General features: G+C 40.5%; 1 protein-coding gene across 9 annotated transcripts in view; it reads left to right on the top strand.

Moving 5' to 3' along the window:
* The window catches only part of nbeal2 (neurobeachin-like 2), a 40,814-nt gene extending 28,856 nt beyond the window's left edge, over positions 1-11,958 (top strand). For 7 of the 9 annotated variants that reach the window (XM_036216029.1, XM_036216027.1, XM_024268222.2 and 4 more), the window contains 25 exons: positions 474-682; positions 1,239-1,388; positions 1,478-1,635; positions 1,707-1,831; positions 1,908-2,025; positions 2,106-2,263; positions 2,341-2,474; positions 3,594-3,701; positions 3,788-3,883; positions 3,969-4,093; positions 4,171-4,311; positions 4,387-4,517; positions 4,587-4,696; positions 4,776-4,893; positions 6,924-7,021; positions 7,099-7,212; positions 7,297-7,383; positions 7,464-7,573; positions 7,675-7,847; positions 7,924-8,018; positions 8,097-8,213; positions 9,687-9,848; positions 9,933-10,081; positions 10,149-10,284; positions 10,396-11,958. In XM_036216029.1, the coding sequence (XP_036071922.1) occupies positions 474-682; positions 1,239-1,388; positions 1,478-1,635; positions 1,707-1,831; positions 1,908-2,025; positions 2,106-2,263; positions 2,341-2,474; positions 3,594-3,701; positions 3,788-3,883; positions 3,969-4,093; positions 4,171-4,311; positions 4,387-4,517; positions 4,587-4,696; positions 4,776-4,893; positions 6,924-7,021; positions 7,099-7,212; positions 7,297-7,383; positions 7,464-7,573; positions 7,675-7,847; positions 7,924-8,018; positions 8,097-8,213; positions 9,687-9,848; positions 9,933-10,081; positions 10,149-10,284; positions 10,396-10,503 (3,230 nt within the window). In that variant the 3' untranslated portion in view covers positions 10,504-11,958. Of the gene's footprint in view, positions 1-358; positions 683-1,238; positions 1,389-1,477; positions 1,636-1,706; positions 1,832-1,907; positions 2,026-2,105; positions 2,264-2,340; positions 2,475-3,593; positions 3,702-3,787; positions 3,884-3,968; positions 4,094-4,170; positions 4,312-4,386; positions 4,518-4,586; positions 4,697-4,775; positions 4,894-6,923; positions 7,022-7,098; positions 7,213-7,296; positions 7,384-7,463; positions 7,574-7,674; positions 7,848-7,923; positions 8,019-8,096; positions 8,214-9,686; positions 9,849-9,932; positions 10,082-10,148; positions 10,285-10,395 lie in introns of all 9 variants that reach the window. The other 2 variants (XM_036216032.1, XM_036216026.1) reach the window with 1 other exon arrangement.
* Positions 11,959-12,224: the final 266 nt, after the last annotated feature.

The raw sequence follows: 12,224 nt of genomic DNA, 5'->3' as shown, positions 1-12,224 counted from the left end.
ACAATTTAAAAGTTTTGTGACATTCATATTCTTTTTTTTTTCTTAAGACATTCACAAAAATGATGAATTTCATTTTTAAAAAACAAAAAATCAGGGCACTAAACTTTGTTTTTAGATTTTTGCTTTTGGTAATATGTTGGTTTTTCACTTTGAAGAACAACTAAGCTGGAGTAACAAAAAAATATAGCTTTAGAATATCTGTAGATAAGACTAACATACATTTACAGTGCTTTTTATTTGGCATTGTTTGAATTTTATTAAATATATTTAATGTATGCATGTGAAATTGATCAAAGTAAGATAATAAATAAATAAATAAAAGACGTATTATAAAATGTCTATTTTTGTGCATCCTCAGGTGTGTGAGATGGCCTGTTTGAAGCTCCACAGTCTTCTCCAAACTGTGCTCTGCCTGAGCTGGGAGGAGGTTTGCTTCCTGCTGGGGGAACTCGGCGCCCCCCTGTGGCCAGGAGGTGTCATGAACGACACCAACTGCAGTCAGTCCGAAACCTTTTCCCAGCTGGTGCCCATCGTCCGCACGCTACTCGACCAGCACGCCGACCCCATTATGCTCCAGAAGCTGCTGCCGAACCTGCCCATCACCAACGGCAGCACCACCTTCGCACAGGACCTGAAGGCCTACTGTCACACCCTGGAGTGGCAGAGCTTTTACCAGCAGCAGGTCGGACTCTGATTATTTAATATAAATGAAACAGTTACTAATCATATTTTGTAAAACTTTGTAAAACTGTACATTCTGTTCTTATTTGAATGTGTTCAAACCTAGACCCTAACTTCCCCTTTACCCGGTTGACCTGCTTAAACTGATAAAGCTGGGATCACATTCTTAGCCTCCAGGTTTTAAACTTAGATCTGTTAATGCTGGAACCTGAAGATGAGATATCTCACAAACAGATGCCAAGCAGGCTTGATTTATGCAGATTTATCATCCCTCTGTGTGACAGGGCTCCTCATAAATCTGGTTTGTTTAGAGAACTTCTGCATACAAAAGCCTGTGATGCATTAGCCACTCTGGCATAACTCTGGCTGCAAGATGGGAGGCTAAACCAAGCAGCTTTAGTCTGATGGTTGTTCATTTAGGAAGCATTTCGTCATTTATATCTTGGAGGAGGTGAAACTGATGGAGGAAGTGAACATCTTTTTTTGTAGTTTTTTAATTAGAGTAATTAAAAAAAAATTCATCCTTTTTTTATGTATTTCTGTAAACATATCTGCAGATTCAGCCCACTAAGGAGCAGTACGAGCTGGACACGTTTGGCAGAAGTCACGACATCATGTCCAATTTTTGGAACTCAAGCTTTGACGACCTCATGAGCACGGCGTTCAGACGAGAGAAAGACAGATCTGACAGCAAATCCAAGTTTCAGGTTAATGCCGACACAGTAACGCACTAATGCAAAAGCGCCTGAGTATTTAGGGGGTGCCACAACATGCTAACTTTGTGCTTGACTAACAGGAAATGATCGTAGACCCCTACCTGAAGCGACTTCGGAGTGAGACCAACCGGCACAACGCTTGGCAGAAGCAGATCTCCAGCCAGCAGGGGGTGGTGCTGCAACACTGGAGAGCTCTCCGCAGACAGTTTACCAGTGAGAGGGGTGCATGGGCCAACAGGTACACCTCTCTCTAACTGTAAAGACATATACGAGTCTTTGTGTCCTAACTGTTCCCTGTTTTGGTGACAGAGTTCAGCCAGAGGTCAAATGGAAGCTGTCCAGCGCGGAGACGTACTCAAAGATGCGCCTCAAACTCGTACCCAACTACCACTATGATGCTCACTGTGAGGCCAGTGCCCTCAGGGACAATATGGGTATGAAACTTTACTAAAAAAATATTGTTTTCCCGCAAAGCAAAGTGAGACACTGAAAGGTTTTCCTGACCGACAGGAGCCGAGAGCCCCCGCAGCTCTGATCCCATCCCGCTCGCTGTTGCTAAGGAGGCAAAAGTGAGTGTCATGAAAGACGATCAGCTAGGAGAGGAGGACCTCATCTTCGTAGATAATGAGTAAGTCGAGTTTTCTGCAGCATTGGTTGAATCAAAAAACTAGAAGATGAAACGATGCGTAACGCTGTCAACCCTTTCAGGGGGGAAGGAGAAGACGAGAGCCAGAGAGAGAAGCTGGTTCTGTCTGAAGACTGTGAGCTCATCACTATTGTGGCAGTGGTTCCAGGCCGTCTGGAGGTCACCACCCACCACCTGTACTTCTATGACGGCAACAGCGAGAAGGAAGAGACAGAGGAGGGTACGGACCAGTGGTTTTACTAGAATCATCTGTTTCTTGCTCAACCTATTGTAAAAAAAAACTTTGTGTTTCTTTAGGAATTGGGTTTGATTTTAAGAGACCTCTGTCTCAGCTCCGAGAGGTTCATTTGAGGCGCTACAACCTGCGGCGCTCCGCACTAGAGCTGTTCTTCATAGACCAGGCCCACTACTTCATCAACTTCAAGAAGAAGGTGATGGGTTTTTACATTAAAATGAGGTTTTCAATCTAAAAAGTTACAGTGTTTGAACATAATAAAAGGAGCTCAATCCAAAACTTAAGAGTTGAATGTACATTTTATTTGTTTACCTTATTAGATTAATTTTATTATCATATTCTTTTCATTTGAGAAAGCAACTGCCGGATTTTTCCGAGTATAACTCGCATTTTCTCAATGTGTATATATATATAGCAATTTCATACAAGCATCTTGAGTTGACAAACTTTAAAAACTGCAAATAAAGAAACACAAATACGCAGGGAAACACTGTGCAACTTCTTTATGATTTTTTTTTATGTTGCTTTTTTTTTTGCAAATGAGACTTATACTCCAGTGTGACATATATATATATATTTATATATTTTTTATCTTGCTTTTTTTTTATTTTTTATTTATTTATTTTTTTTTGCTAATGTAACTTGTACTCCAGAGTGACTTCAAGTCAGAAAAATACTTTAATTCACAAAATCTATAATAGTGATTCACTGTATTGCATCAAGATGTTTCAATAAGTGTCTAGAATCTGTTGAAGACATTTTTTTCCTTTTTAAGAAGCACGTATTTTCCATTTTCTCACATGACATTTGAAATCAACAGCTTAACATTTTGATAAGAGTCCTTTTTTTATTCCTTTAACAAATTCTTTCAGTTTCCAAACATTTACATATTCAGCACAGGTTGGTTTTACATTCAAATGCTTCTACATCTTTGCAGCACATGCAGAGTTCTGCAGCACTCTGACCCTGCTATTATTAATGCCATGTGCTGTAACAGCAATCCGTGTAATAATTGATGCAGACTGTATGCCCCCCCCCCTATCTTAAACTGTGGTGAAGTGGTAAACTGTTCTCTGAGCATGAACGCAGGAAGAACACATCATTCCATTCTACATTCTGTACATCTATATCTATATTTTATGTGATATTCTTGTAAAAACGTCCATTTAAGATTTTTCTATAGCTTAAAATACACATTTCAATAGTAAATAACTTGATCATATTAAAGATCATTTTGTACTGCTTTACCACTTTTTTAACTCCTTGTTTAAAAATACGATATAGGTAAAAACTTCTCTTGTCCTTTGTTCTTCAGGTACGAAACAAAGTGTACTCGAGGATTCTTGGACTGCGACTTCCGAATCTGTTTTACTTTGGCTCCCGCTCTCCTCAAGAGCTGCTGAAGGCTTCAGGCCTCACCCAGGTGTTTATTTACATAAATATGTAGCTGGCGTATTTTCTGCATAAAGAGCCGTTTGTTTGTGGCCTAATGCAGTCTGCCGTTAACAGAAATGGGTGTACAGAGAGATCTCCAACTTTGAGTACTTGATGCAGCTGAATACCATCGCTGGACGGACCTACAACGACCTGTCGCAGTATCCCGTGGTGAGCACGCCGCCCCCTGCTGGTGGTGCTTTTATCAGTGCAGGTCGGGCATTTACAGCCAGGATTGTTTGTCTTGCTCCTGCAGTTCCCCTGGGTCCTGTGCGACTACACTTCTCCTACTCTGGATCTGAACGACCCCTCCGTGTTCAGAGACCTGTCCAAACCCATAGGTGTGGTCAACCCGCGTCATGCACAGAACGTCAGAGAAAAGTGTGTGCAGTGAAAACTATTTAAAGATGCTTTTTTTGGTCATGTGTAAATAAGAAGACTTTGCTTTCTTGATTTAGATATGAGAGCTTTGAAGACCCTACAGGCACCATTGACAAATTCCACTATGGCACACACTACTCTAACGCAGCAGGAGTCATGCACTACATGATCCGCATGGAGCCATTCACCACCCTGCATATCCAGCTGCAGAGCGGCAGGTGGGAGTTTAAAGTGTGAAACATCCTGGACTTTTTTTGTCTGTTCTCTTAACCCTTAATGCTGCGTTTGTGCAGGTTTGACGTTGCAGACAGACAGTTTCACTCAGTGGCCGCAGCCTGGCAGGCTCGCATGGAGAGTCCAGCCGACGTCAAAGAGCTCATTCCGGAGTTCTTCTATTTCCCAGAATTCCTGCAGAACATGAATGGTGGGCTGCTTGGCAAGCTTTAGCCAATATCCCAAAGTGGTGAAAGCTAATGCATGGCTGGTGTTGCAGGCTTCGACCTGGGCCACTTACAGATCTCTCAGGAGGCGGTGACAGACGTTGAGCTGCCCCGCTGGGCGACATCGAGGGAAGACTTCATCAGAAAGCACAGGAAAGCCCTGGTGAGTCTGCACAAACATCTTTTTGCTTTCTAAATGTTTTGGATTAAGCTCAAGAGAGAACCGGCGTTTTCAACTCTAGGAATCTGAGCACGTGTCCAGTCACCTCCACGAGTGGATTGATCTCATCTTTGGATGCAAGCAGAGAGGAGAAGAGGCAGTGAATGCTCTCAATGTCTTTTATTACTGCACTTATGAAGGTAAGCCCACTATTGTTAGTAATGAAAATACCTTTAAATTAAATGCAATTTATGCTCAAATAGGAATGTTATAATGTTTTCAACTTGTTCTTGTGACATTTTTCCAGATGATGGTTTGATGATGAACATATGTTTAGAAAATTAAGCTCAAAGTTGCTTTTCTGTTTATTTCTTTATTCAAATCAGTGTCAATCAGACGAAAAAATGCACTTTAATACAGAGCTTATTTGTGACACAAGCTCTTTGTTCTGAGCTCTCAGCAACGAGAAGGGGAAGAGGGGCGGGGTTGCTCTGACCACGACTCAGAGGCTAATTTCTAATGAACTACTGCCACTCTGCAGAAACTATGTCCTAGAAAAAGACAGTTTTTTGGGGGTTTTTGCTTAAAACATCATCAATTTAATTAAAAGACCACTGGGAACACTTTTACAGCAGATCAAAGATGATTGGAGAGGGACTATATGTTTCTCCGTAAACAGGGCTTATAAGACCTGTCTGTTGGTCATTGCCACATTTTTGAAAAAAATAAAATAAACTTGTTCAATTCTTGAAAATATAGTCAAAAACTGTTTGTGTGCTTGAATTGAGGTATTACAGTTGAATTTTGTGATTGGTCAAACCATTTAAGTCCCATGTCACGATCTGCAGCTCCAGTAATGATAACAATCCTCTCCAGCCCCGCCCCTCTGACTGTGGGTGGAGTTAGCCTCCAACTTCCCTATTTGGTTACCTTTGAATGACAAATCCACCTGAGAGTTCAATGACATTTTTCTTGGTTTATAAAATGTTAGAAAAGCCTTTTTTTTATAGTACAACTTGTTTGTCCAAATATACAGAACTGAAGTTAGCCCTAGCTACACTGTTGTGTAGTGGTTAGCACCTCACCTCACAGGGAGAAGGCCCTGTTAGAACCCCAGTGCGGTCCTATCTGTGTGGAGTTCTCCCTCTTCAAAAACACGCATCACAGGTTCAAGGATCTTTAATTGTCATTTCACCACTGGAATGAAACAAAACTTATGACTCTGGTCCCGGATTAGCTGTTTATAGAGCAAGTATGATTGAAAAATAAAATACGTATCAATGTGATACACAAACCTAACTTGAACTTATAATTTCAATGGATTATTCCACATTTTCTATGATTATTATTAATTGAAGAACTAAATTTGTTCCTTGACGTAAGTGTGAGGGATTGTGTGGCCCTTCAACAGGCTAGTGACCTGACCTGAGTGTGCCCCGCCTTCATCCAACAGTAACTAGGATAGGCTCCAGCAACCCGTTGATCCCAAAAGGGAAATTCGATAGAATGGATAGAGATACTAGATCAGTAGTAATATTATTAAAAATAACACAAAAAGAAGAAATACATATTGGTATTGTACTCCTATAAAGTGAAACTACTCATAATATTTATGTTTGGACTGGATTTGATTTTATATGAAAATAATTCTCTGTTCCTTCAGCCAAAGACACATTTTGTCCATATTTTATGTATTTAAATGTCCCTGAAACCAACTTGCACAAAAATAAGGAAGATTTTTTTGTAATCAATTTTGTTTAAAACATGTATTTTACTTCCTAAAACACATTGAACTGGTCTATTTAACTGTTATATTTCCAGTCTCCTTATTGATTTGATTACATTTGTGAATTTACTGTCCTGTAATGTTAGTTTCATGTGAAATGAACCCTGACACACAACACAACATTCTGTAAGTAATCAATATCAGCCCCAGCACTTGGAGTTATTCAGTTTTTATGTTTGCACTCATATTTTTCTTGTCAGAAGTACAAATATGTAAAGACATTTTTTGGTTGAGTTTACTGGGAAATAAGTAAATGGAAAACTTTTTACTCCATAAAAATAATAGCTATAAACTGTTGCATCTCTTACTGAAATATCCTGAAAATTATGTTTCTTCTCACTTTAGAAAATCGTAGCATTTAGGTAGTTGAAATATTTCTGAATTTTTCAAAGTAGTCCTGTTCACAAGTTTAACCTGGTTTTGTTTGTTCGGCTCCCCTTTCAGGAGCTGTAGATCTAGACGCAATCGCTAATGAGACTGAACGGAAGGCCTTGGAAGGCATCATCAGCAACTTTGGACAAACACCATGTCAGCTTCTCAAGGTAAAAATTCAAATTCTGATTGGAATTCTCCATTCATTTGGCATGTGTTCTCAGGAAACGTGTTTGTTGTTCTCCAGGAACCTCACCCCTCTAGGATGACAGCTGAGAACGCAGTCAGACGGCAGGCCCGTCTGGACACTGTACCCCCAAATATCTTTGAGCACTTGTCTAAGCTCCGACCCTTTGTGCAGGTGGGATTTCTAGTGATTCATTTAATCAATAAATAATTAATAATGGACCAGGTTCATGTGTTAAATGAAATGTTTGTGTGTCAGGTGGTCAGTGATGGCCTTCCTTTGGTTCAAGCAGTGGTACCAAAGAGCCAGAATCGCTCCTCCATCATCCAGGGATCTAACACGCTGGTATTCATCTGCTTTTCATTCATTCTTCTCTTTTAAAATTAGTGTTAGTTTTTTGTCTCATTGTTGTGTTGTTGCTATAGGTGAGCGTCAGTTCAAATGGTTTGATAGGGACGCACAGCTGGCTTCCATACGACAAAAACATCGCCAACTACTTTACCTTCAACAAAGACCCAACAACAACCAACCCAAAGTAAGTTTGGGTTTTTTAGTCACTAGAAAAGGAAATGGATCAACAAACTTTTATTTTGATTGATTTTAATCTCTGCGTATAAATATCCTTTTTTTTTGTAGAACTCAGCGTTTCTTGAGTGGACCTTTTTCCCCCGGAGTGGAGATCAGCACTCAGGTTCTGGTGGTGTCCAATGACGGCCGGCTGCTGTTCAGCGGGGGGCACTGGGACTGCAGCCTCCGGGTCACCCAGCTGGCCAAAGGAAAGATCGTTGGCAGGATCTGCCGGCACATCGGTGAGCTCCTTTTGTCTCTTCCTGCAGAAGAATCCCCTCTGAACTGTCTTCATGAACATCTTTCTGTGTGCCACAGATGTTGTGACCTGCTTGGCTCTGGACCTCTGTGGCATCTACCTCATTTCTGGATCGAGGGACACGTCCTGCATCGTGTGGCAGGTCTTACAACAGGTGAGTAGAAACCTCACTGCTGATCGGATAGAGGCTGGTTGAGTTTTTAATGTAAACGTCTGTTTTTCTGTTCGCCAGGGAGAGTTCTCCTGTGGTCTGTCTCCTCGACCGGTCCAGATCCTCAGTGGACATGACCAGGAGGTGACCTGTGTGGCAATCAGCACTGAACTGGACATGGCCGTTTCAGGGTCAAAGGTCAGAGGGGTTGCTTTTTATCTCTTTTGCTTTTAAAGGTGCTAAAAAAAAAAGGTTTAACGGAAAATCCATTTTTCTTAAACAATAGTTTTATTTTAAATATTTTGAATTGATTCAAGAGTTTTAAACCTTTTTATTCTCTGTAAATTAGAATCTCATGTTTTCCTGATAATAGTCACAGATTTGATTTTTGTAAAAAAAAAACGATGTCTGACAAACCAACAAAAGCTTCTTTCTCAATAAACCCCATTGCTTTAATTTAATCTGACGGCTAACTAGGCTGGGTCAATTTAAATATAACTTTTGTCTGAATTAAACAAATCTTTTTTTTTTTTTGCATGAGGTGCTTTAAAGTTCCTGTCATTAAAATGAATTCCATATTTAATCAAATCAAATCAGAAGTTGGGTAATAATCCTTTGGAATTAAGCATGAAAGAAGTTATTGTAAAGAGATATTTGCTTGTTCCTACAAATAATGATTTTGTGGGGGAATTCTAAGATATGAGGAAATATTAATGGCAGAATTTTACAGTTTAGGCATTATGATGAATTTATTATTTCCTTGCTAAAGTCTACAAAATCTTTGTAGCAGTAGGAGAGGAGAAATAAACAGACTCTTCTACCACAAATGACAACTCATGGCATTTAAAATCCAGTCTCCTGGGTAAATAAATTAGGGCTAAAATCCCCTAAATTTAAAGATTAAATCAATTTACTGAGTAGGTTCCATTTTCTTTGGTTAAAGATAATCAAACCTTGCAAATAACACATCCATGCAAGTATTATTTTAGAGAGGTTACAATCGAAATTGACATTTCACCTCATTTATTTTTATTTTCAAGCATTTTAATCCATTTTTTGAATCAGTCAAACTCTATTTACATAGAACTTTTCATACAAAATATAACACAAAGTGCTTTACATGTAAATAAAACAAATAATCTAAAAACAAGCACAACAATAAAAATTATAGATACAATTTAAGATTGTGCTTACAATAAATGTTTTTATACGTCTAAGTTTAATTTGATAACTCTTTATTGCCTTAATTGGTTTAATTTTTTCCTCCAGACTTTTTTCGGTAAAAAAATATTTTGTTTGTGCTACTAACAAAAAATTACAAATGTAACTAATCAGAACAGAATAGCCAATAAATTGATAAATAATAAATTGTTTTTTGGTTTTACCAAATCTAATCATTTTATCGTTAAAATGCATTTGTCCATTCATTATTTTGACTTTTCTATTTTTTTTTATCTTTATTAACTAGATATTAATTCTTGTTCAGTTTTCTTAGCTTGATATGTATCCTTTATTTTCTTATCTACTGTTAGAATAATTTTAAAATTAAAAAAAGCACAAAGGGCCACAACAAGGAAATTAAATTTTGATCGGAATTCCTCAAATGTTCTTTTTGAACAAGCTTTTATTTGAAACAAAGTGGTCCTAACCGTAGTGCTTGTGACTCGGTAGGACGGGACCGTGATCGTGCACACAATCCGGCGCGGACAGTTCCTGCGAACACTGCAGCCCCCCAGCGACAGCTGCGTTCCCATGCAAATCTCCCAGCTCCAGGTGGGCATGGAAGGCCACATCGTGGTGCAAACCTCACAGAAGGAACTCTGTCACACCAAGGTACGTGAACTAAAGGCTGCCGGTGTGAGCGTGAGCACTTTCAGCCGGGCTGTGCCAACATCTACTCTGTTCTTGTCCCCACAGGGCAAATACTCCATCTATGTTTACTCAGTCAACGGCTGTCTGCTGTCCTCTTTCACCATGGAGGAGCAGATAACAGCCGTCCACTTGGTGTCTGAATACGTCATCCTAGGAACCCTGCAGGGAGGTCTCCACATAAGAGATTTGTACAGGTAAATAAACTCTATTATCGTCAAATATCTTTTGTCTTTCCGTCCTAAAGCTGTTGTGTTTTGGCAGTCTGGATGCTCTGGTCACACCTCTGGCCTTGAGGGTTCCTGTGAGGAGCGTGTCTGTCACCAAGGAATGCAGCCACATTCTCGTGGGACTGGAGGATGGAAAGTTAATTGTGGTGGGGGCAGGGAAGCCCGAGGAGGTGAGAGACTAGGGTGGGGGTGGGTCCAAAAGAAAAAAAAAAAAAGGCCCATCTTGACAACATTTGAGATCTTTCGACTTTGAACATGTGCGTCTCTTCCCAACGTCGCAGGTCCGCTCCGGACAGTTCTCCCGTCGCCTGTGGGGCTCCACACGTCGAATCTCTCAGGTGTCGTCAGGTGAAACCGAGTACAACCCCATTGAGAACGCGGGCAAATGAACTCTGAAGAGCCTGAAGGGATGCAGATTTACTCTTATTTGGCTTCTCCTTTCTCGCTGGGAAACCTGAATCCTAAGTCTCTCTGAGAGAGCAACTAGACACAGCACTTTCTATAGTTGAGTGATTTTATATTTTCATGCATGTTTTATTTTGTGCTGTTTATTTTTTTTTATCAGCATTATTCCAAAGAGCGGCCGTGTTGGGTATGTAAGGTTGTGGATTACGGGCTTGCTCCCATTGCACCAAAATATGAATATTTTAGTAGGTGTGATCACTGTGGGGTCGTCCCGAGCACTGGCCGCTGGCCCGCCTTGCCGAGGAGATGTGCAAACAGTGATGTGCTACACATATGCAGCACCTGGACACTGATGTGGAGCCAGGAAAGGCGAGCAATAGTGTGACCCAACTGGTGTGAGTCAGATTTCAGAGGAGTGAGTCACTCAGCTGCAGATGGAGCACAGCAACATCCACGTTTCGGCCTCCTTTGTTGATGAATGTCTTAACCCAATTCCTGAAAACTTGAAGAACTGTTGCAGACATCGCCCCGGGTTTCCACCAGAACGCGTTTGTCTGTGTGCGTATGCTTTGAACCTGTGCTGTTGTGGGTTTCAGGGGTAACAGCAGTTTCTAAGTCTACATGTAAGGCTCTAAGCAGTGTGAAACTGTTACAATTAAAGCAGCACGTGCTTTAATGGTCAAGTATGTGAAGTATATTCACTTTTTATCACAGCTGAGCTGCAATGCGATTGTTGCCTTCCACACAAAACGACCTTTATAAATGCTTCACAGCCCACCGTGTCCAAACTCTGATCAAAGAAGTGCCTTTTTTTTTTTTTTTATACTCGGGCCTCATTTAAACCATGAATTGTGTTTCTGCAAAACAATGTTTTGGTTATTTTTGTTCTATCTGCTGATGTGAGAACGACACCGTGAGAAAACCCATTCGTCGGCCGAATGAATAAACTTGTCTGTGCTGGTGTTTCTGCCGCGAGGAGATCTGAAGACTCTTTTACCATGTGATTGAGCTTTATAGGAATGCATTTCCTGCCCACGCGTGTCTCTGTGTGAGTGTTACTGTGGCTGGAACAGAGTAATAGTTCAGAGATGTGACAGACGAGAACAATTGGGGTGAATGTAATGCACATTATATTTATGTCAGCAGAAAATAAGTGTAATTTCATTGTGATTTTTGTGTTTTAAAGGGGATGTATCATGTAAAATGTAGACGATTCTATTTTGTGCATTTCTACCTTTCATGTTTCTGTTCCTGCATCCACCATGACATGCAGCTCCAGGTTCTGCTCTTCTGTTTGTGTGTTTTTTTCTTCTTCTTGTGATCCCTCAGAATGCCTTATGTTTAGGCCAGCACTGCCTTGGATTTAAATTCACTTGTCTTATAATATGTAATAACTGTTGGAAATACAGCTGACTTTAAGTAAAGAAAAATACGTTTTTTGTCCTCTTTTCCAGAAGCTCTCACTCAAAGTTGCTCTTTCCTGAAATGTGTGGTTAATGTGGTTTGAAACACATTTTGTAATTCCTGCCTAAGATCATTTAAGGAGGGAAGGAAAGCGATCTCCACGTCAGTTGAAGAGGTCGCAGCGAGCAGAGAAGACTTTGATCTCCTGAAGGGTCGAACATCCTGTCAGCCTGCCTGTAAACACATCTGTGGGGGCACGATTTACTGGGGAGGGCAGGGGGTGGGACGGGAGGTAAAAACG

The sequence above is a fragment of the Oryzias melastigma genome, linkage group LG16 (genome assembly GCF_002922805.2).
Source record: "Oryzias melastigma strain HK-1 linkage group LG16, ASM292280v2, whole genome shotgun sequence".
Classification (NCBI taxonomy): Eukaryota; Metazoa; Chordata; class Actinopteri; order Beloniformes; family Adrianichthyidae; genus Oryzias; species Oryzias melastigma.
Note: the sequence above shows the minus strand (reverse complement) of the source record. Positions and strands in the feature narration are given on the sequence as shown.